The 25,303-nt window shown below is 44.4% G+C and overlaps 1 protein-coding gene across 1 annotated transcript; it reads left to right on the plus strand.

Moving 5' to 3' along the window:
- On the plus strand, positions 1-22,877 carry GCNA (germ cell nuclear acidic peptidase). The gene is made up of 8 exons (XM_068532624.1): positions 1-47; positions 10,437-10,615; positions 13,258-13,638; positions 14,782-14,857; positions 19,206-19,350; positions 20,547-20,685; positions 21,679-21,883; positions 22,193-22,877. Exons 1-8 carry the CDS (start codon positions 1-3, stop codon positions 22,440-22,442), a joined length of 1,422 nt encoding a protein of 473 aa, XP_068388725.1. The 3' UTR covers positions 22,443-22,877.
- The last annotated feature ends 2,426 nt before the right edge of the window (positions 22,878-25,303 follow it).

Genomic DNA, 25,303 nt, shown 5'->3' on the forward strand with positions numbered 1-25,303 from the left:
ATGTCTGAAGCAGAGGATGTGCATTGGAAGATACGGGATGATGATTGGTGAGATTTGAAAAATTCTCTTTTCTCTTAGTTTAGTCTTACTCTGTTGGCAAAACGACTTTCTCAAAAAGTGTATGTTTATGTCACTTAGAGTCTACAGAGTGTATAATTTGGTTAGTCATAAAATGAGAATTGTGAAAAGAGAGCTTAGAATCATGGGAGTCCAGCTTCTCTCCAATGCATGAATCCTCTGTATAACAGCTCTTTTAGTGGCCAGGAGTGTACAACTTCATGAAGCAACACAATGCAGTGTTGAATATGTGTAATTTCTAGAAAGTTCTTCATTCTGATGAATTTCAAATCTGTCCTTTTGTTACTCCCAGTGTTCGCAGTGCTGCCCTCTTGAGGTACACAGGTGAAGTATTTTTCTTCTCTGGGATAGGCATTTTAAGATAGTTGCCTCATCTCCTCCAAGTCTTCATTCTCCCAGAACACTGCTCTGTTTTCCTCCTTCACAGGTAAGATAAGCATACAGACAAGTGTCTGGTATGGGAGAAAGTAGAGACCATAGAATAGAGAGTCTGGAAATAGACCCAAATACATATGAAACTTTAGTTCATGATGAAAAAAATGACATTTCAAATCAGTGGGGAAAAGATAGATTCATTGAAAAATAATTTGAAGATAATTGGTTGACCATTCGGGAAACAATAAGAATTGGATTCTTACCTCATCACTCCTTATACCAAAATAAATTACACTTGGATAAAATATTTAAAAATAAAAAAATGGGGCTTCCCTGGTGGCGCAGTGGTTGAGAATCCGCCTGCCAATGCAGGGGACACGGGTTTGAGCCCTGGTCCGGGAAGATCCCACATGCCACGGAGCAACTAAGCCCGTGAGCCACAACTACTAAGCCTGCGCTCTAGAGCCTGTGCTCCGTAACAAGAGAAGCCACTGCAATGAGAAGCCCGCACACCGCAATGAAGAGTAGCCCCTGCTCGCTGCAACAGAGAAAGCCCGCGCACAGCAATGAAGACTCAACACAGCGAAAAATAAATAAATAAAATAAATAAATTTATTAAAAAAAATAAAAAAATGAAACCATTAAAAATGCTAGAAAATATAGCTGGATTTCATTTCCAGTAATTTTGGAGTGGAGAAGGTCTTTCTAAATTTGATATCTAACAAAAGCATAAAAATGACAACAAACTGGAAAAATATTTGTATTACTTATGATAAAAGGCTATCTTCCTTAATCTACAAAGAACTTTTAAAAGCAACAATTAGGGAGTTCCCAGGTGGCCTAGCGGTTAGGATTCCGGGCTTTCACTGCCACGGCTGGGGTTCAATCCCTGATCGGGGAACTGAGATCCCGCAAGCCACGTGGTGTAGCCAAAAACTAACTAAATAAAAGCAACAATTAAAAAAGGTGAACAAGCAGAAAATGAGCAAAAGTTTTAGAAGGTAGTTCTCAGGGAAAAAAATACAAATGGCCCATAGACATTAAAATTTATTCAACTTTTAATTTTATTTAAAGAAATGAAAGAATTTTAAATGAGTGAGATACCATTTTTCATATATCAGATTGGCAAAGATTAAAAAAAAATTTTGATAATACCCAGTGTTGGCAAATTTGTAGGGAAATTTCATACAGTCATGGTGGGACTATAAATTGGTGCAACCTTTTTTGGAGGGCAATCTGGCAATGTCAAAATTTTAAATGCCCATGTCCTTTGGCCCAGTAATTTCACTACTAGGACTTTTTCTTTCATTTTTAGGACAATTTTATTTAATTTCTGTATACATATACTCACATATACATAAGTGCAAAAATGTGGTTGCATCATACATGTTCTTTTTGTAGTTCACTCTTATTTTCTCTTGACTCCTTTTCCCCTTCTCCTTCCTTTCCCCCTTGTCCCTTCTCCCTGTAACTCATGCTCATTAGATCATATACAGACATACACAGGTTGTTTTGGTCTTTGTTCAGTTCTGTGGATGAAGGATGTATGATTAATTACTAGCGCACAGAGAAATGCATACGAGGATGTTCATTGCAACACTGTTTGTAATAGCACAAATTTGGAAGGAGTTTAAATGCCCGAAGGGTGTATTTGAATAAATTACGGTTCATCCAGAACAAAGTGATAAGAGCTATATGTGCTGATAGGGGAAATACTAAGGTATATAAAGTCAAAAACTGCAACCTGTAGAACAATCCATATAGCATAATACCATTTATAAGAAGAAAAGCTTTGTGCACTTGACTTGTGCTGGTATGTGCTTTATGCTTAAGAACTTTCTAAAAGAATAAATACGAAACATTGTTTATCGCTGGGGAGTGGGACTGTTGGAAGAACAGGGACAAAGTGTTCCTCTTCCTTACTCCTCTTTTTAGTGTGTTTTAATCAGTCACAAAACTGTCTGGTAAACATTATTTCATGATAGTCAGTAAAGTGGGGAAGATTAGCAAAAGAATGCAGCAAACGTTTGGAAAACATACATCTTAAGAAGTAATAAAAAGAAATGCTAATTTAAGAATGATTTACCTCTTAAATTAGCACATTTTAAATATTTAGTCCTATTATAGTAATATTCCTGACACTGTAAACTAGTACAACGCTTTGGTAACAATTAGGGAAATGTACCAAGAGCTATAAAATTGGTCATACTTTTGACTGAGTAATTTGACTTCTGGAAATCAATCCTAGGAAAATCCAATTTATGAAAGTAATTAAATGCACAAAGATGCTATTTGCAGCATTCAACTAAAGGATCAAAGTAATGTATATGTGATCAAAAATGCACAAGGTAAAGTCCGAGCTCTCTCAATGACCCTCAGTCACTTGCCCCACATAGGGAGTGCCCAGGGCACTTGGTTGGCATTAGTTCTCCTGAGAAGTAAGCAGGTATATTCTGCGTTATAAGTCAGCCCCTTGCAAACTTGGTTAATAGGAGTCACTCCTCTAACATTTGATGAAGAATTGAGAAACCTGAATTCCTGAAGCTACAGATGCAAAGCCCAGATGCTGGACTTCTGCTTGGAGATTGCTCTTGAGGTTGGACAACGAACTGCCAGTCTCTCCACCCGCACTTGTTGCAAGTCAGGACCATTATGTCTCAGGATCCGGGCACTGTATTTTCATTAATGCAGACAATATTGTTAGTTGTTTGTTTGTTTTTACTTTGGGCTGACTCTGTACCTCAGACTGTCACATAGATGGGCATATATGTGTAATTAAATTTTTAAGTGGAGAAAAATATTACTTAGTGAGATCTAATGGGCAAAAAAATCCTTTAAAAACAAGGTTCTGGGCTTCCCTGGTGGCGCAGTGCTTGAGAGTCTGCCTGCCGATGCAGGGGACACGGGTTCGAGCCCTGGTCTGGGAAGATCCCACATGCCACGGAGCAGCTGGGCCCGTGAGCCACAATTACTGAGCCTGCGTGTCTGGAGCCTGTGCTCTGCAACAAGAGAGGCCACGATAGTGAGAGGCCCGTGCACCGCGATGAAGAGTGGCCCCCGCTTGCTGCAACTAGAGAAAGCCCTCGCACAGAAACGAAGACCCAACATGGCCATAAATAAATAAATAAAAAAATAAAAATTAAAAGAAAAACAAAAAACAAAAACAAGGTTCTATGGGGGTGTGGGTGGGAGGGTGGAAAATAATGAAAGGGGTCCTGGGAACCACTTTTTGAGATTCATTCATTTATTCAACAAATATTTATTAAGTACTGGCTTTGTACTGAACAGTATGAAACAGATACACTTCCAAATCCTTGCCTAGCTTACTGTCTGGAATGGGAGATAGAAGCATGTAAACAGGCAATGACAGTATAGTGTGATAAATGCCATGATGGGGGAGAAGTACATGATCCTGTAGGATCTTGTTTAATTTTCACAATAGCCCTATGAGATAAATGGTTCTTTTACAGCTGAGGCCTAAGAATTGCATTTACAGAAATCTAGGTGAGAAGTGATGGTGGTTTAGAGTAGAGTGGTGATAGTGAAGTTGGAGAGATTTGGATGAATGTAGGATATATTATCAGTTCAGAGACTACCCACATTTTAACATTTCTGAGATTGGGATGCATCGTATGTTTGATAGCATGTCATCATTTAGTAGTGTTTTTTCCTTTCTTAGAGGTACATATAATAATGTATCAGGTTAGATGAAATACACTCTAGAAGTAGAGCCAAAAGGTCTTGCTGTTGGATTGGACATGAGAGTTGAGAGAGAGCAAAATCAAGGATGACTCCTAAATTTTTGATTTGCATTTCTGGTTGGATGGTGGTGCCATTGACTGAGATGGGTAAGACTGTAAAGGAACAGGATGAAAGGAAAAAATGAAAAAATCTGTGTTGGCCATGTTACATTCTTTTAAAATTAATTAATTAATTAATTTATGACTATGTTGGGTCTTCGTTGCTGCGTGTGGGCTTTCCCTAGTTGTGGCGAGCAGGGGCTACCCTTTGTTGCGGTGCACGGGCTTCTCATTGAGGTGGCTTCTCTTGTTGCAGAGCATGGGCTCTAGGTGCGTGGGCTTCAGTAGTTGTAGTGTGCGGGCTCAGTAGTTGTGGCTCGCGGACTCTAGAGCGCAGGCTCAGTAGTGGTGGCGCACGGGCTTAGTTGCTCCGTGGCATGTGGGATCTTCCCAGACCAGGGCTCAAACCCGTGTCCCCTGCATTGGCAGGCGGATTCTTAACCACTGTGCCACCAGGGAAGTCCCCTAATATGATTTCTTAGTCCTTTCATGATAGAGTTCTGGTTAAGCAACGAAGACCCAACGCAGCCAAAAACAAACAAATAAATAAATAAATTTATTTTATAAAAAATTAAAAAAAAATCAGTGACATGAGTCTTGAAACACTGTCTAGGGACTTGTATTCCTGGTCGTAAACTTTACTTGAGAAGGGTGTCTAAAGTCTGCCTTCTTTTTGACCTCCTATTTCTTCCTTAGTGCTGTCCTCGGACCTTTTCACTTTTCCTGTTGGTTACTAGCCAGGCTGGAATTCGATATTTTCTCTTTCGGGATTAGAGTGGGACTCTCTGTTGTGTAACTTTTTGTGTCATGTTTCCAATCCCTGATTCCTTTTGCCTGACCTCTAAAAAAAAAAAAAAAAGTGTGTGCGTGTAACACAAAAATATGTAAAAAGATAAATGAAGTATGAACCACGTTTTAGTTTATATATAGTGCGATATATTGATAATAGGTTTCAAATAACCAAGGTCACGTTTTGACCCATACCTAGGAAACCAAGAGTTTTCTTTCTTGATTAAAAAAAAGAAAGGGACTTGAAGCCTACTACTGAATAAGTCCAGTGTACAGTGATCAATAAATGAATAGGAAACTTAATCAAGGGGGTGAGCCAGCATGTGTCTTGAAAGAATGTATATAAAAGGTATATAAGCAATCCAGTAATCAACCTCAAGGCCAAAATAAAAGTCCACAAGAAGTGGGTAAGGCTAACTTTTTATATGTAAAACCTTATAAATGTTATGTAAAACCTTATGTGTATAAAACCATATAAATATATGTAAAGCCTTATAGCTATTATAAGGCTTTCTTCAGCACTTTGGTTTCCTCTGTTAGCTCTATTGTCACAGTAATTCATGATAAGATTACCTATGGGTAGGTCCTACAACTGGAGCCTGGCTCCAGCATGGAAGTGATGCTTATCGCAGTATGACTTTTCTGAGCTGGATCTTGAGTCCAGTCAAGATAGCTGACAGTGTTCAGTCAGCTGCTACCTGGTGAGCTAAAGGATCCCCAGCTGCGGGCTTCCCTGGTGGCGCAGTGGCGCAGAATCTGCCTGCCAATGCAGGGGACACGGGTTCGATCCCTGATCCGGGCAGATCCCACATGCCGCGGAGCAACTAAGCCCGTGAGCCACAACTACTGAGCCCACGTGCCACAACTACTGAAGCCCATGTGCCTAGAGCCCATGCTCCTCAACAAGAGAAGCCACCGCAATGAGAAGCCCGCACACCACAACGAAGAGTAGCCCCCACTCGCCGCAACTAGACGAAGCCCGCGTGCAGCGACGAAGGCCCAACGCAGCCAAAAATTAAATAAATAAATTTAAAAAAAAAAAGGATCCCCAGCTGCAATGTGTTTTGGTGTCACCTCAGATAGTACAGTTTTCCCTCAGTATCCGTGGGAGATTGGTTCCAGGACCCCTCTCGGATACCAAAATCCTGGATGCTCAAGTCTCTTATATAAAATGGTGTAGTAATTGCATATAACCTATGTACATCCTCCTGTATACTTTAAGTCATCTCTAGATGACTTATAATACCTAATACAATGGAAATGCTCTGTAAATAGTTGCCAGCATGCAGCAAATTTAGGTTTTGCTTTTTGGAACTTGCCGATTTTTTTTTTTTCCTGAATGTTTTCCATCTGACGTTGATTGAATGAGCAAATGTGGAACCCGTGGATACGGAGGGCCGACCATACTGCCAAGCTACAACAACAGGCCAACTAGCCTGCCGCCGGTGGGGGTAGGATGAGTACTAGGGCCTCTGGCAAATTGCGAGGCAGAGAAGCAAGCGGCCCAACACCAAGGTTCACTGCAGGGAGCAGTTGCAGCTTTGAAATCACGCTCTGTTTGCTCCCCAAGAAACGGACTTCAGCATTTGTCCATTTACTCAGGTAGCAGTCCCGATCAGTAGACCCTCTTCAAGCAGCAAAGCCCCAAAAGGTGTCCCCCTTGCTCTTTTGCCCTTTTGATTTTTAACTGTAAACTCTGCATCCTCAAGTCCTTTCCCCCGTGGTCCCTTTCTCAGAATTCACTTTCATATCTTTAAATAGAAATATACCACTTGGCAGAAAACAGGCTTCTCACTGATAGCTAATGATACTCAACTAACATTCTTGTGCAGTACGGACTGAGCAGCTTGTGCCTTCTAATTTTTCTTCTCCTCCCCTATTGTGATCTTCATTTCATAAGCCCTTAAAACCTTTTTGCATTTCAGAAACTCTGATTGATGGTTCTTTTCATTTGAGGTTTTTGACATTTGGTTGCTTATGACGTTAGTAGCCTTCCTTTAAAACAGAATGTATTTTATTTTTCAGTTCCATTCTTACTGTGGACTCAAGCAGTGATGAAGAACTTGATTACTGTAAGTAGAGTCCCCTCAAAGCAGTAATTTACAATTTAAAGCATAATTTAGCCATGTCTCCGTAGAGATGACTAAAATGTGATTTGGGACATTTGGTGTAAGCTGTCCTAGGTTTGTCTCCTCTAGGTCTCGTTCTAGATTGGCAAAGCAAAGTTTATTTCCCTACTGTGAGGAGCAGAGGAAGTTCTTTGTGCTTTTTTTCCAATTTGCTTCCTTTACTTTTTTCATTCAAGGTCTCCTTACTTTTATTTCTTCTCTCTCATGGGAGATGTAAGGGTCCCCCATAAATTTTGACCAGCTCTAATTTATGGACTTTGGTTTTAGGGAGTTAAAGACATGGGTAACCAGATTTGATCATGCTTCAGATGCTTTCTGATGCCCTCTTTCTTTCTCTGTTTCAGTTGTGTCTGGACTGAACGTGCAGAAAGGGAACATCAGGTGGGTAGGAGAATTAGTGAAATTTGACGTTTTTAAGGAATGATGTTCCTGGTAAGATGACTTAAGAATAAACATCACATTTTCTCTGTGAATCCTATGTTCAGGGTCATAATGGGTGTTTGGTCTCACAACTGGGTTCAAAATATTAGATTTCTTATCCTTGGCCCATTATTTAATTGGTCAGTTTCTTCTTCAAAATGTCTCTCTGAACCATCCCTTAACTTCCAGTCTCCACTACTAAGGCCTTTATCAGTTTTTACTCTTGTATCTGTGTGGAGCTTTTTTCTTTTTTTTTTTAATAAATTTATTTATTTTATTTATTTATTTTTGGCTGCGTTGGGTCTTCGTTGCTGTGCGCGGGCTTTCTCCAGTTGCAGCGAGCGCAGGCTACGCTTTGTTGCGGTGCGCAAGCTTCTCGTGGCGGTGGCTTCTCTTGTTGCGGAGCACGGGCTCTAGCTGCGCGGGCTTCAACAGTTGTGGCTCACAGGCTCTAGAGCGCAGGCTCGGTAGTTGTGGCGCATGGGCTTAGTTGCTCCGCAGCATGTGGGATCTTCCTGGACCAGGGCTCGAACCCATGTCCCTTGCATTGGCGGGTGGATTCTTAACCACTGCGCCACCAGGGAAGCCCCCGTACAAGAGTTTTTAAAGTGGGCTCCTAACCCTGATTTCTTCCTCCTCTGATCCAGTCTGTATCCCACTTCCAGATTAATCTCCTGAGACACTGCTTTGATCATATTAATTGTCTATTCAAGTTGCTTATCATAGGGAAATCAAACTGGTAAGCCCAGTAGTTAAAGTCCTCTGTGATCCGGCCCTAACCTAACTGTCAGCATTGTCTACTACTTTTCCTATTTAGGAGCCCTCTGCTAGATGAAGGGGTGTTGCCCAGGTGCCAAACTATAGGAAGTGCTAAGAAAAAAAAAAAATTCCTGGAATAAAACTGAAATAACTGTGGTTTCCACATCAACTCCTTGAATTCCTGTAGAAATATGAATTGATCATTCCTGTCCCCCACCCACCCACCCAAGGCGAAATAGTGCTGTCAAGTGGGAAAATGTTTTTCTAGCTAGTTCTGATTTATCTCTGTTGATTATTTTTGCAGCATGCAAGCCACCAAGCTTGGCACCAATGTGTGAAAGTGATTTAAAGTCTGCAGTTGCAGTTAGCTGAAATTCTAGAACTGAATAATGCATTGTATAAAGCTATCTGTTAGAAACTATCAGTTTTATTATTTATACTTTTACAGTTAGGTTTATTGAGGAATGACTTAACATACAGGAAAATTAACCCTTTTTGGGTATACAGTTTGATGAGTTTTGACAAACGTATATGGTAGTGTAACCATCACCACAGTCAAAGATGCAGAATTTCCATCACTGCCCCTTACATTTTAAATGGTATGTCATGGATCCTTAGAAATATTCTGGTTTACAATATTATACATTATAGAGCCCTTGTTTGATAATAAATTTAAAAGTATCCAAATTTTAAGTAGAAAAATTGGTTTCTTCCTGCCTCCACTAGGTAGATGTTGAACAAATATGTAAAGAAAATCCATTTCAACGGGTCTCCCAGGAGTGCCCACAGATCTTGGTCCAGTCCCAGGAGGCTTCTATATATGGGATATTGTAGGAAGGGTGGATTTGGGGAGGAAGGTGATGAGTTCAGTTTTGGGTATGCTGAAATTGAGGGGCCTATTAGGCAGGGCTGATATTCAAAACATTTACAGCCAATAGATACAGACAGGGATTAGTCAGGATGGCTGCCTGACTGGTTCGAATAGACACCATCAATAAAACAGTTGGTGAGGCTGTACCTGTGGAGACTGACTAAAAACCGGCCCTCCCCACAGGATATCCAGGTAGGAAGCTGGCACTGTGGAGCGAGAAGTCAAAAGCAATGTTGGGCTGGCGGATGGATAATGTTTACCCAATCCTTAGGAATTAATTGGATTGGCATGAAAGGGGTGTGGATAAAGCCTGGGAATGAGTGAGGAAGAGAACTGAGTGAGAAGGAGTGGGCAAAAAAGGTGAGAAGAGAACCAAAACCAAACAGTATCCCAGAAATCAAGAAAAGAGAGAATTTTAAGGATGGAATGAATGGTTAACAGGAGAGCAAAGGCCCATCGACTTGGCAGCTTGAAAGTGGTGAATATGGTGGAAATGGATGAATGGATTTGTGCCTGTAACGGGTGCAGACAAGTCCTCTAGCAGTGTTTTAAGTAGTTTTCTGTCTCATCGTAAAGGTATATCACACTTATCGTACACTGTTTGGGAAATACAGAAAGGTGGAGAATTTCAGCCTTCTGGAACCTCTGACCCAAATACCTGGGCCAGCTGAGAACGATGGTCCCAGAGGCGTGCTCACCACCAGCATCCTGGGTGGCACAGGGATACTGCTGAGTTGGACTCCTGCCAGAGCAGTCCGTCAATTAGAGAGGGCGGTGCTGGCTTCGGGCTGCAAAGAGTGGCGCCCAGGAGAAATCTCCCTGCCGAGGCTGCCTCTCTGTATCTGTGGCAGGGGGATCTCAACGTGGATAAAGAGAAACGGCAATTAACTAGACCTTTCCTTAATCAATTTCCCCCTGCGCCAAAACTATTTGAACACATACCGTCTGACAGCCCACTTCACTCTCTCCGTACTTGACACATTCCTCCTTTTGAAAGGATTGAGACAGATGGAAAGGTTTGGTACGAAGACTGGAAAGATGGAAAATCAGGAATAACAATTGAGTAGTTCCAGAGAAGGGGAACAGAGTTACTGTGGGAAACCAACAAGTCATTTCAAAGTGATTATGCTCATTGGAGCAAAGGTAGAAAATGCCATGAAAAGAAGAATGTTGCATTCATGCTTCTCTTTTGTTTTTCCCTGTCTCATCACTCAGCTACATGGTGATCGACTCAGACTCTGATGATGGATGCCTCTGTAAGCAAAAGAGAGCTAAGATAGCTGAAGTGCATATCAAAGGCAAGTATACTACTAACTTAGAGAAGGTGCAGCCTCACCATGCACAGTCATCTCAGGATGAAAGTCAGCAAATGTTCTATTCTGAATCATTTCGTAGTGAGTGCCACTGTTTTTTCGTCCTATGTGCTGGACGTGGATATGGCTGGGTTCCCCGCACCGCCTGGTCAATTTCCTAACATAGCAGCAACTGTTCTTGCTGCCTTAGACCCCAGGCATCGCCCTCAGTAGAGTTCTTAGCTACCCAGCGTTACATCACGGGAGCAGAGGGAAGTCAGGAACTCAGCCTGATTAGCGTGAAGGTTGCCCTGCTCCTCCGCCTTCCGCTCTTTTCCTCTTTCTCTGTGTGTGGGGATGACAGAGAGGAGGAAGGAGGAGTAAGAGACAGGGGCTCATTCTTTCCAGCCTGGTGGAGACTCGTGTGTGAGGCTTACGGGCCAGCTGACAGTGACTTCTCAGAGGAATGCTTGTTTTCTCTGTCTAGCTGTTTGTCTTAGCCTTTTGCTACCCCCTTTATATTTTCTAGAGAGTCCTGTTTTTCTTAGAGCCTGTTTCCCATAGCAGGTCCTTGCCTCTTTGGATTCAGAGGCCCTCATCACCTTTCGGGAGGCACAGAGTTTTACTCGCGGTTCAGAACCCGCTCAGTGGGTGTGAGACTTGGAAGACTAGGAGCTTCTTAAGCCTTTGGGATAGTATTTTATTGATCTCTGTTCGCTAAGTACCTGGTGTAGGGCATGAGACACAGGCACCTACTTAAAGTACTGGCACCCTTAAAAATACTGGATACTTCTTTGATAACTACCTCAGATATACCATTGATATCAGAGAAGGGAAAGGAGAGGTGGCTTGGAACCCGCATTTCCTACTGTTTCACCACCTGTCCCCTCTCATTTCCTTTTTCCCTCCTCTCTAGCTCTGAGTGGATTGCCTGAGCAGGACAGAGGTCCAGGTGCAGAGTAGGGGGTGTAACATGACAAGCTACTGTAATGCAGAGGGAGCCCCGAGGGAGGTAGCTTTAGAGTAGGGGCCTGAGTGACAAAGCCAGAGGCCAATTTATCACCATAGGCCACCAGTTGCTAACTCTTTGAATCAGAAGATCCATCGTCTTTTGAGGATGAACTTTCAACTAAGACTGCTCTGACCGGTAGCATCCATCCCAGTAGTGGGATGAAGAATGCTTCAACAGGACTGTCTTTGTATGTTTCTTTACTCTTCTCCACATGCCATTTCTTTTGTTATGGTAATGAATTTAGGCAGTTTTACAGAAAAAAAAAGGCCCAAGGAGCTTAAACACATACTTCCAACCTCACTTGTAACCTTTGTCAATGTACAGAGTCATTTTTTATAGATTGTAAGCAGTGTGTCCCTACTTTTTATTTATTTATATTTTATTGAAGTAGAGTTGATTTACAATATTGTGTTAGTTTCAGGTGTGTTAGTTTCACAGCAAAGCGATTCGGTTATACACACACGCACATATATATATATATATATATATATATATATATATATATATATATTCCTTTTTTCTATTCTTTTCCATTAGAGTTTATTACAAGATATTGAATATAGTTCCCTGTGCTATACAGTAGGTTCTTGTTGTTTATCTATTTTATATATAGTAGTGTGTATATGTTAATCCCAAACTCCTAATTTATCCCTCCCCCCAACACCTTTCCCCTTTGGTAAACAGAAGTTTGTTTTCCAGGTCTGTGAGTCTGTTTCTGTTTGGTAAATGAGTTCATTTGTGTCCCTACTGCTTAGAATTTCAGCTGCAGGTGGGAAATCTTTAACTCTTCTAGGAAGGATGACTTTTTACCATAGGAACACCCACTGCTTTCTCTTTCCTTATTGCATATCTGAAATTTTTTGATAATTAATTTAAATCATAGATGAGACTCAAAATATATTATCCCAAATCTGCAATTTTAGGATACAGAGTTTTTGCACCATAAAGATATTTTCACAACTTGCTCATGCTGTGGTTTATATTTTTTACATCCAGAATCATAGATACCTAGAAGTTGAACTCTGAGCAGACTGCAGAGAGCTTGAGTCTTAGACACATTGCCCCTTGTATCCAGATGAAGGGATGGATCCTCAGTGAGGGCAGGGACAGTCTCAGTGTTCCCAAGGCCTCTCAGTGCTGGCATCAGAACTTAACTCCTCACTCTCACATCAGTGGTTTTGAGAGCTTTGGACTTATGGACTAGTTAAAAAAAGAAATTTTGGTGACTAACATAGAGTTGGCAATTTTTAATTTGTCTAATGATGGAAATAAACTCCATCTACCATCTGTCACCATAATTTCATAAGGTAAAGAGCACCAAAAGTTTAGTCAGGACATAATCTCAAAATAAAGGACAGTCCTTTAAATTATAGAAAGCTAGCTTGATGGGGAAAAAAAAAAACAAACCCACTTTATTATTCTAATTTCTCTTATTTTGCTCTGGCCCAGTGAAAATATACAAGTTTCGGACCTGTGGGAACCCCTGAGCACCTACAGAGAATGTGATTTGAAAATTGCCTCTGGATTTGGATTGCTATTTTATCTGTCACTGTTCTCAGTAAAATAAAAAAGTAATAGAGGGAAAATCGTCTAAATAACTGATTCTTACCTAGGATTCATTACATCACAGTTCCTGACTTGTTTAATTTGTGCTCAATAATCTGAACTTGAGTTGGGGGTGTGGGGTGTAGAGGGAGTATGTTTATACGTCATTGTGTCTCTTGGATTTCAGATGAGATTGTGGAAGTGTCTGATACCGATGAGCAGCCGCCCCAGGGCTCTCCAATACTTATCAGTGATGATGATGATGATGATGATGATGATCGTAATGACTTGGAGGGCCCTGTGCTAATAGAAGATGATTCGTGTGATGAGGACCAAACTCCCTCAAATGAGAAAAAGAGGGATGAGTTTGTTATCTCCCAAAACAAATCATCTCATGATGTTGGTAAGCAGGATCTTGGGGAAAATGTCTGCCAGCCACCAAATGACGATCCTAAGGCTGAGCTAGAGATTTCAAAAGGAAAGTTGTCAAGTGATGAAGAGCCTGTACTTGTGGTGGCACAACCAAGGAAAAGGAAAAATAAAACCAAAAACATACCTGTGACACCTGGTAAGCCAATCAAACCAAGTATGCCTGTCCCACGAAGGCTAGCGCCACAAGTGGGTGCCCTTTCCCCCGGATACGTCTGTCTTGTCGAGTCTGCTTGTCCTGTCTACTAACCCTCCGCTATGTGTCAGCAGCTTCCTAGTGGCCGAGGGAGGCAGCCATCCCAGTGAGAAGGCTCTTTCTGGGGAAGGGCGAGGAGCACCTGTGTCGTCCTCATGCTCCAGTGTCTTAGTATCTGCCGTTCCATCCATTGGCAGTGCTTTTTCCCTGCAATTTTTTGTCCTGAGGATATCCCATTTTTCTTAGGATCCACCCCAATTGCCACTTGCTGTAGGAAGCCATAAGTCCGAGGTGCTCCTCCCTCCCAGGTTCCCAAAGTTCCTAGACCCTGTCACTAGTAAAGCACTTACACAACTGTGTTAAGTATGTTTCTGAATCTGTCCTCCCAGTAGATAGTGAGCCTTTTTTTTTGTCTTGGCCACATCACATGGCATGCGGGATCTTAGTTCCCTAACCAGGAATTGAACCCGTGCCCCCTGCAGTGGAAGCACAGAGTCTTAACCACTGGACTGCCAGGGAAATCCTGATGGTGAGCCTCTTGATGGGAGGGCGCTCACTCATCCTTTACTCTCTCCCGGAGTCTAGCCTGGTACTTGGCACGTACTAGACGTTTAATAAGTTTTTTAGATAAATGAATGAAGGGCACTCACTCCTGATACGTGAATTTCTGGCTAGAGCAACCGGCAGTATGGGTGCTAGACAAAAGGGGAAAGATTTGGCTTGCACATTGGATGAAGGTGCCGCCTAGGATGGGGGCCATTTTCCTCAGAGTGAGTGCGTGAGCTATGCCACACCATTCCTGGTACTGCACGTGCCTCAGTCGCCCCCACAGTCTAACCTCCAAAGGCATATTCATGTAGCCTCATAATAGTCCTCAGCGCCTAGGACAGAATCCTATCCTGCTTACTCTGCTTACTCGCGTAGGTGAAATCTTGCATGCGGACTAACGGAGGAGGGTGCCCGCTTCCGAGAGAAGCGTTGAGTGTATATGTGCTGCTCTGGGCTTGGCTCCTCCTGAGATTACCTTTCTGTGAGTTGCTGGTTGGTACCAGTTTTCAGGGTACAAACGAACTACTCCCTTTTCAGTTGTTAAAAGAGAAAAGGAGCATGGAACTTCAAAGAAGAATCCCAGCGCAGCAAAATTTGAACAGTGCGAGCCTGGGTATGTATGTACCGCTCACGGTCAACGGCACAGGAGTTGACTGCACAGTTGTCACGTGCAAAGCTGTCCACTGGGCACGTGTGGGGGTTTTCAAGGGGATGAAGAAGTCTGCTGGGGCGGGGGGGCGGCACAAGTTTTACCTCCCTGAATGGGGAGGGCAGAAGCGGCAGGAGGAGGAGAGGAGGAAGGGAGTGGGGAGGAGCCTCGGTGCCCCCCCCTCCCCCTCCCCCAACAGAGCCGGGCGTGGGCGCTCTGCACAGATCTCAGCAATTCCGGGCAGACTGGAGCCCTTTTGCCCTCCCCCGCGACAGGAGCTCTGGCCTCTGAAGTTTCCTTTGTCCTTCCACTCAGATTAAACAATGATGTGTAGCTAAAGATCCTTTTTTTCAGGCTAGATACAGCCTCATGGCCACCAGTTTGCACTGAACTAAAAGCAAAGGCAGTGGGCATGGTGAGAAGGCAGAACAGATGCGTTCCCATCCACTGGAATTGGGGGGAGGCAGTCAAGATTGTCTTCCAGGGTTTTCTAGTGTTCTGGATGAACCCTTATTTTTTTAACACTTATTCTTTTAAAGAAAATTTTTTTAAATTGAAGTATAGTTGATTTACAATATCATGTAAGTTGCAGGACTGCAGCACAGCGAGTCAGTATGTATATATATAGATAGAGATACTCTTTTTCAGAGTCTTTTCCATTATAGGTTATTACATAATATTGAGTATAGTTTCCTATGCTATACAGTAGGTCCTTGTTGGTTATCTATTTTATATGAACCCTTAGTCTTACTACCTGTATTTGCAAATGAAGCAACTGACAAAGGATTAATCTCCAAAACTTACAAGCAGCTCATGCAGCTCAATAACAAAAACACAACCCAATCCAAAAATGGTTAGAAGACCTAAATAGACATTTCTTCAAAGAACATATACAGATTGCCAACAAACACATGAAAGAATGCTCAACATCATTAATCATTAGAGAAATGCAAATCAAAACTACAATGAGATATCATCTCACACCGGTCAGAATGGCCATCATCACAAAATCTAGAAACAATAAATGCTGGAGAGGGTGTGGAGGAAAGGGAACACTCTTGCACTGTTGGTGGGAATGTAAACTGATACAGCCACTATGGAGAACAGTATGGAGGTTCCTTAAAAAACTAAAAATAGAACTACCATACGACCTAGCAATCCCACTACTGGGCATATACCCAGAGAAAACTATAATTCAAAAAGAGTCATGTACCAAAATGTTCATTGCAGCTCTATTCTTGCAAATTTTTTTAAAATTAATTAATTAATTTATTTATTTTTGGCTGTGTTGGGTCTTCGTTTCTGTGCGAGGGCTTTCTCTAGTTGTGGCTAGCGGGGTCCACTCTTCATCGCGGTGCGCGGGCCTCTCACTGTCCTGGCCTCTCTTGTTGCGGAGCACAGGCTCCAGACGCGCAGGCTCAGTAGTTGTGGCTCACGGGCCCAGTTGCTCCGCGGCATGTGGGATCTTCCCAGACCAGGGCTGGAACCCGTGTCCCCTGCATTAGCAGGCAGATTCTCAACCACTGCGCCACCAGGGAAGCCCCAATTCTTGCAAATTTTTAAAGCTTAAACGTTCAGGTGAAATAAATAGTCTCTTTATCTTTATTAAGCTATATGTTAGATATTATATTGATACTGAAAACAACAGGTCATTTAGACCAAAGACATGTTAATGCTCAAAGGAAGCAAAAAAAAAAAAAAAAAATTGTATTTTCTCACTTAGATTCCAGAAACTTCTCACTTTTTCTCTTAAAAATATGATATAGTGAGCATACTTTTCTTTGTTTTTCTTTGCATTCAGGAGTAATTTATACTTACATCTGAATTATCTTACAAAAGAAGGGATGTATTTGAAGGACTACGTTTCTTTTTTTTACCTGTATTTTGGGGCAATAAATGCATCCTTTTTTTAAACATATGGTGTTTTCCTTTTAAGAAATTTATTTATTTTTGGCTGTGTCGGGTCTTCGTTGCTGCGCACAGGCTTCCTCTAGTTGCGGCGGGCGGGGGCTACTCTTTGTTGCAGTGCGCGGGCTTCTCACTGCGGTGGCTTCTCTTTCTGTGAAGCACGGGCTCTAGGCGCACGGGCTTCAGTAGTTGTGGCTCGCGGGCTCTAGAGCGCAGGCTCAGTAGTTGTGGCGCACGGGCTTAGTTGTTCCGCGGCCTGTGGGATCTTCCCGGGCCTGGGCTTGAACCAGTGTCCCCTGCATTGGCAGGCGGATTCTTAACCACTGCGCCACCAGGGAACTCCAGTAATTGCATCTTAAGGGGAGAAGAAGAATGATGTGTCAGGCGTAGGGGCAACAGAGAAACTTGGACTTGAGCAGAGAAGCTCTCTGTTTCTGCATTCCTCTTTGGTTTGGCGTGTCATGTCCTGGATGGGTCCCCTTGCAGCAAAGCTTGTTCTCTGGATTCCTAGATCCATATTTAAGCTGCTTTGCCTCTAAGGGACATGTGTCTTGGGTAGGTCCCAGGTTGCTTTGCTAAAGAGTGTGACAAATGAAGGAAGAAGCTGCTCCTTTGTGTCATTGTCCTCTGCCTCATATCAGGAGGCTGGCCTGTTTGGACTCTTCTCTTTTGCCTTGCTGCTTCCTGTTTCAGTCTGTAGGCTTCCTGTTGTGCTCAGCATTGTTCCTGTGCAGGCTGCTTGCTGGTCATGGTGTCTGATGCATGCGTCTGGGGTCTCGTTGGTTCCTCTGATGTGGAGATACTCAGTCTGCAGTAAAGCAGCATTGCCACTGAAGTGAAGGCTTGCTAAGCCACAAGCTGCTTGATGTGAGCACAGGCACACGCAGAGATCACGCTCTCTGCTGAGGTCTGCAGATGGTTTAGGTTTTTATCTGCCACCTTTTCTGATGCAAATTTGCTTTCAGGACTAAATAATTGGAGGCAGAAATATTAGTCACCCATATCAGACTGTGGGGCAGAAGTCCCTTATGTTAGCTGCCTATATCTTCTCTGGTACTCTCCCTCTGTCTCCACCCTGGGCAACTCTTATAGGGTTTTATTTTGTGACTTAAGGGTTAATGAGTGTCTTGGCAAAATCTCGGTCTCAGGGGTTCTGTTAGGTCAGAAACACTTCCCTCTGTTTGCTACTGGTTTGTCATCTTTTCAGCTCTGTGGGCTCATCTCTTTGGACTCGTGGATTGTTCCAGCCAAGATAAAAATGTTTCAGTTCAAATGAATAGATATTACATGAGTGAGTTTTTTATGGGCTCAGCACTATTCTTTGTGCATTTGAATTAGGCCTTGAAAGATGGGGCAGCAATAGTGGTCTAATGGAAAGACCATGAGATTTGGGTCAAAAGATTCAGTGTCTGTGAAATTTGGGTAAGTCATTTAACCTCTGAACTTAAGTTTCGTCATGTGCAAAGTGGAGATGGTAAGAATAGTAGTAGCTTCTTTGGAGGGTGGTCGTGAGGATTAAATATGATGATGCAAAAGGAAGTTCTTAGCAAATGATGAAGTGCTCCACAGAGAGTGGGTCTCAGTAGAGGTGGAGGTGTGGCCATTCTAGGCCATGGACAAATCGGTTCATGTCCAGGGAACATTTAAGTTGCCCAGTTTGGCCAGAGTGGAAATGATAGCTGGAAACAGAGGTTGGAACCAGGTTGACCTGGGCCTTGAATGTTAGGCCAGACAGTCAGTGAAAAGCCAGGGAGGGGACATCATTGGAACATGGCCTAGGAAAATTAATCTGGAGATGTGTGTGTGTGTGGTTGGATTAGAAGAAAAAGAGCCTGGAGGTGAGGAACACAGCGGGATGCTGTAGTAGCAAGGCACAGAGGGGAGGACAGGAACTTGACCTAGAGTGGTGACAGGGTGGAAAGGAGGGGCTGGCTGGAAGAGATGATGCGAAGGAGACAGTGGTCTGTCTGTCTTTGTGCCTAGTTGAATATGGGGTGAGGGAGAAAAATGAATTTAAAAAGTCTCTGAGGTTTTCAGCCTGTTATAACAGAAGTTGAACAATTAAACACATTTAGCTGGAGACATACTCCGGTTAGTAAGTTGGAAATTTGCACTGGGCAGTTGTAAACGCAGATCTTAGGAGAGAGATGGAGACTGCAGATCCAGATGTGGGATCACCCCTGTTGAGGTTGGAACCATGGGCTTCACATCTCTGACAATGTGCGGGGAGTGACGAGAAAAAGGCTATGAATGGAACCTTATAAGAGATGCCCCTGTAGCAGGAGCTGGAAGGAAGAGAGAGCAGCAGGTCTTCTCTAAGTCTCTCTTGACATGACCTATGTGTATGCATTTCTTCTACTGATTTCTTTCCCTCTACAAAACTCAGTTGAATTTACCTTTGCAGGAATTCTGAGTGCAAAATACCTGGATGTTTCTTGCGTGGCATTGAGAACTCAAAGCAGTATTCTGGAAAGAATTTCAAGCAAAATAAGGATGAACTGGTTCAGAAAATCTACGCTTTGTGTAACAGCTCTGTCTTTGATAAAAAGGTAGACTCGATGAAATAAGCACTTACTGAGCACCTGCTGTGTGCCCAGCTCTCTTGGGAGCTGGGAGGTGTGCAGATGTACTAACTGTATATTTCCTGCCCTTGAGAAGTGTCAGTTTAGATGGGGAGGGGAGTTGAGACATACATACGTGAAAGACACGGAGAATGTTTTGTGGGTTATAGTATATGGTCCAGACTGTTACTACCACAGGTGATCAGCAGAGGGAGAAATCACTGAGAGCCTGAGCGGTCGGGAAATAGGATTGCCTGGAGGGAGTGAGACTTCTTCTGGGTCTTGAAGGATGGTAAGGGGAGAGAACAACAGTGGTGGGGAAGAGGGCAAGTGTTGAGGCTTGACTATCTGGAAGAGCGGGTTCGTGTTGAAGGATACTGGGAAAGAGCTATGGGACCTTGGGCAAGTTACTGAGCCCCTGTTTGCTCATCTGTAAAATGGGGGCAGTCCTAGTACCCTAGTCCCTACCACCTACTACTTCACAGAATGACCGTTAGGCCTGGGTAAGTGAATGCCCCTGAAGTGCCTAGAACAGGGCCTATGACATAGTGAGCAGTACATGTTAACTAGCGTAGGGCTGGTTAATGGAGGGCCTTGGGAGTCGGGTTGGAAGAACTTAAATTGAAATCAGTAGGCACTGCTGCCCATGGATGTGATGTAATGTGGAGTACCTGCTGAAAGAAATCGTTCTGTCAGTAGCCTGTGGTGTGGACTGGATCGGAGAGAATCTGGAGGCAGAGAGACCTGCGGTCATTAGGTTTTCCAGACTTTATTGTCTCTGGTGACAAAACTTCCTGCAGGGAAAGTTCTTAGATCTTTCTAAAGGTTCCCAGCCTTTGGTGCCCTTCCTGACGACAGTGGTGTTACATCAGATAACTCTGATGAGTGGAACCTTAAGTGTTCTGAGTTGCAGTTTTAGTTTTGCCTCATGGCTCTCATGCACGGGCTCCATCTCCTAGCCCAGCAGAAGTGTCCTCCTCTCCTTGGCTGCCCCTGAGTTTTGTCTCCATACAGGGGAGCACAGGTCCTGCATTCACGTGCTTGCAACAGTCTCGTCTTTACGTGGGCTTGAGCTTAGGTTTTATTCTCCCCAGAATGTTAGGTTTGCAAAACTCTTGAGTTGATATTTTCTGGTCTGCTTAGAACCGCTTTCTGATTCGCTCTTGTTTGCTTTTTGTTGTCAGCTGCCGGAGAAAATTGACATCGGCTGGAGTAAAAAGATGCTGAGAACTGCTGGTTTATGCACCACTGGCGAGACTCGACACCCGAAGAGGGAGCGTTATGCTAAGATTCAGATTTCCCAGAAAGTCTGTGATTCTGCAGGTGATGGCAGGAGCTGGGCAGCTCCCCTGCCGCACTTACATCCGATACGGCACCTGGGAGGCCACTCTTGGGTGCTGGTGTTCTCTGGCCGCCTGTGTCACAGCTTTCCCTGTCACTCCTGGGTGGACAGGCCTACTGTGTGTTGCTTAGAGGACATTATCATTGGATGTCTCACCACCACCGAGAATCCAGTTCGTCCATATTTCTACCGGGCCTAACTTTCTCTCTGCAGCTCCCCACTGCCAGCAGCAGGCATCTCCATCCTCCCAGTAACTGAGGTTCAAGGTCCCCTGTATCTAGCCAATCACAGGATGTTCATAATGACTCTCCTATTATCATCATTCCTTCTCTGTCTTTGCCTCTGCCCAGCTATGGACCCTCATCACCTCACTTTTCTCCCTGCTCCATGCAGCTTCTTGCTAGGAAACCTTGGGCTTGCCAATGCCTCGAGTGTGGCTGTCGAGGCCATCGTACTTTGCCCCCCTCCATGTGGCCAGTCTTGTCTCTCACTACTCCACCTGTGCTCCAACCAAGCTTTCTTCACGCTGGCTTTCAAAACGGACCACACGCTTTCCTGACCCCAACCTTGGCTCACCTTCTCTGCCACACCTAGAAAGACCTTGATAATTTTGCCAATCCAGTCAATTGTTAAGGGCCCAGCTCAGATCCCAGCTTCTCCACGGAGCTTCTCCTGACCAAACCCCACTTTATGCTCCTGGAGGGTGGCGACCGGGTCTCGGCTGGATGTATTTCTAGCAGTGTCTCACAAAAAGAGCACATTGGAGCTTTTCCAGAAACACTTGCTCTCTGCCATTAATAAAATCGGGTTGAATTCGGTAGAAATTTCACCTTCAGAATCCTGGGGCGATAACACTCCTGCCTGCCCACGTATGCTTATGTGTCTGGTGGGGTGGAGAGTCTAGGGGTGGTTGGGTAACAGCCCGGAAGGTAATCGGTTTAAGCCTCATGATTTCTTTTCATTCCTCTTCGAAGACCGACTCCGGGATACTTTGATCCATGAGATATGCCACGCAGCCTCCTGGCTGCTCGATGGCATCCGTGATTCTCATGGTGTCGGATGGAAGTATTATGCCCAAAAATCGAATATGGTGCACCCAGAGCTGCCCAAGGTCACCCGTTGCCATAACTACAAGATTAACTACAGGATTCATTATGAGTGTACTAAGTGCAAATTCAGGTAAGACCCTTCTCCTCAGACTTTTTCCAATTACGTTTTTACTATGGCCTCCACGTGGCTCTTCAGTGATTTTATCAGGAAGTACAGGGCTATCTGACTTGAGGAGTAAAACTTCTCTACTCCTTTCCATGTCTTCTTTCTCCATTCTCTTCTGCTTTGAGCCAACCTGACCACGGCCACTGCCTGGTGCCCCGCTTGCTGAGATCCCACAAAAGAAGTCTGGCTGTGGGCTCAGGGGCAGCAGCTCCAAGAAGGTGCGGAGGTACAGTGACTGATTCGTTTGCTGTGTGGTGTCTCTTTCCTCCTTAGGGTCGGCCGCTACACCAGATCATTGGACACCGACCGCTTCATCTGTGCCAAGTGCAAGGGCCCTCTGGTCATTCTGCCATTAACTCGGAAAGATGGAACCCCCATTGAGCCCCATGTGAGACCATTTGCCAAGTATGTGCAGGAGAATTACAGAATAGTCAGGAAGGGGATGGCAGGGATAGGTCATGGGGATGTGATGAGAAAGCTCAGCAAGGATTACAATGCCAAAAAACAAAGCCAGGGTCATTGAGGTTATCTGAGAATGTATTTGTGTGAGGCGAGTCATCTGTTGGTAAGGAGTTTTAGAAAGATATCTTTGATGCTGTGAAGTTATGAATATTAGAATTTAAATCCTTCTTTAAAAGCTTCCTGCTGTTAATGATGTTTGTTCTTCACTAAGGGTTCTGTTGCTAACCAGTTTGTGCTGATACCCAAAAGCACTTTGGATCTACCTTGGGTCTTACTTAGATGCTGTAGTTTTAACATGTAGAACAAAATGCGAAAGAGAAATGAGTTCTGGAGAGTGGCACGTTGAGAGAATGAGAGGCATGCTGACAAGAGAACAAGTTTTAAAGACAGTACTTCAAAACCAGGGCTGCTGTCAGATGTAACCTGTTACACCTATCTGGAAGTGAAGTACAGACATGTTTCATGAACTTAGTTGCTCTTGACATTGTATGAAGCCACCCGAACATTGTAACTGTTCATAAAACAAAAATAAACAAATGTTTTCTGCAGTTCACTTGTTAGCAAAGTCTGTTCATTGACAACCCATGTCCAGAGCAGAACAAACCCTTGGGTCTTTGTCTAAGACCCCGGACCTCTCAAGCTCTCCAGGATGTGTCTGGAAGAACAGCCTCCGTTTAGGGTTTCTTTTGGATTTTTGTGACTGCCCATAAGCACTTCAACAACCTCCCCACTTTTGGGAGCTCTCTGGGATGTAGACTGGAATCAACGTTGTATTTGTTTTCTGTTTCTGCCAAAACAGTCTGCCAAAGCAGATTACCACGAGTTTAGTGACTTAAAACAACACAAATGTATTACCTTACAGCTCGGCAGGTCAGAAGTCTGGTGCAGACCTCATAAGTCTAAAATCAAGGAGTGGGCAGGGCCGCATTCCTCTCTGGAGGCCCTGGGCGGGGGAATCAATTTCCTTCTCTTTCCAGCTTCTAGGGGCTGCTTGCATTCCTTGGTTTGTGGCCCCCTTCCTCCATCTTCAAAGCCAGTGACATCTCTTTCTCTGACTCTCTCCCCTTCTGCCTCCCTCTTTCACTTTGAAGGACCCTTGTGATAACACTGGGCTCACCCAGATAATCCAGGAAAATCTTATTTTAAAGTCAGCTGATTAGCAACCTCAATTCCCTTTTGCCACGTGAGGTAACATATTAACATATTCACAAGTCCTAGGGATTAGAGTGTGGACATTTGGGGACTTGTTATTCAGCCTGCCACAAACATCTTTACTAGTCTAGCATCACTGATACTTTTTATCGGCAGGATGTGTTATTCTGTCATCTGCCTTCCAGCCTTCCTGCACTTTGCAGATGCTGAGAGTGTTCTTTCAGTGGCCACAAACTGAAGCCTAAGCACAAGTCTGCATGGGATCGGATATGTGCACAGGGTGGTACGCGCTCCCCCGGCTAAATCCTTGGGTCCCTCTTCTCCAGTCCCACCTCCAGCCACATCTGCAATCTTAGCGAAGCCCAGCTGGCCTGTGAAACTGGACCATGGCACATTGGTGACTTCATTAGGGAGAACTGACAGTGCAGTGGTTCCACCCCTGCAAAGGGAGGGTCCAGCCCTCTGCCTTACCTCAGTGGCCCTGGTCACTTCCCCCACTCACTTCCACCCCAGCTAGAGCCATGGGAAGATGCTCCCTGCAGCCCACACATGCCTCCAGGTGGCCTATGTGCTAATGACTGCCAAGTCGTCCGATCTCCTTTTTTTCCAGTCCCACTTCTGTCTCCTTAGTAAGAGCCTGCGTCACCTCTAACGTGAATAACCACTACAGCCTTGTAACCTATAATACCCTCACCTGATCCCAAACTAACTTTCAGTCTTTTCCACCCTTTCTCTACCTGAACCCTTAATTCTAGCCAGTTGGGACCACTTATCATTCCTCCAATAAGCATTGCTGTTTCCAACCTTCCCACCTTTTCTGCTGCCCTCCCATCTGCCTGGAAATACCAACTTTCTTTCTCTTTGCCCTTGGAAATACTACTTGCCCCTTAAGTTCTTACACATTCCTCTGTCTTCAAGAAGGCTTCCCAAATGGCTCCAGCCGCAGTGCTCTGAACATGTGCTGCACATTTGCCTCGTGGCATAGACTGCTTGGTATTGTCACCTATACATTTTCCTTGCTGGCCTAAGCTTCTGGAGTACAGGGACTATGTCTTATTTATGTCTGAAGGCCCCTTCCCCAAATTATGCCTAGACAGTGTCTAGCCAGCGGGTTGGCTAACTGCTTACCCTGCACCCACGTCCCTGGGTGCTTCCCTGTGAGTGACAGGTGCGCCCAGGAGGGCAGAGAGGAGGGGAGACAGAGACAGAGGCAGCATTGTTTGGCACAGACCCAGGGCCAGACAAGGAGAAGCAGGAAGTGCATCCCCAGAGCCTGGGCAGGGCTGGCTGCAATGATGCACTAACACACCCTGGTCCTGATTAGCTTGTTTATTGAAAAGTTTGAAGCAGAGTTTTAGACATAAAAATCAAAGTGAGCAAACACAGAGGTCTCGGGAAGCACAGCCATAGTCACTGCGGAACAGGAGGCCCGGCCAAGGCAGCTGCCATTATGCTGTTGGCCTCATGCTCCCTGCATACGGGGAAGGCTGAGGCCTGGTTACTGAATTAGGAGGGTGGTGGGGTTCCGAGCGGCCAAGGTAAGAAGGGCCTGAAGGCAGCCACCTCTGAAGCGGCGGGATGGGGGCTGCGCAGCTAAGGAGCAGTGATGGCGCAGCCCCCAGAGCTGGGAGGGCGGCTCCCTGGGAGACCCAGCAGTACTGGGGCCATCGGGGACTCCAAGGAGTGTGTGTCTGGGGAGCGAGCGAGGGAGGAGCCCGGAATGTGGGGGGAGTCGGGCTGCGTGGGAAAGGGGGATCCCCCATCCCAGCC

Source organism: Eschrichtius robustus, chromosome X (genome assembly GCF_028021215.1).
Source record: "Eschrichtius robustus isolate mEscRob2 chromosome X, mEscRob2.pri, whole genome shotgun sequence".
Lineage (NCBI taxonomy): Eukaryota > Metazoa > Chordata > Mammalia > Artiodactyla > Eschrichtiidae > Eschrichtius > Eschrichtius robustus.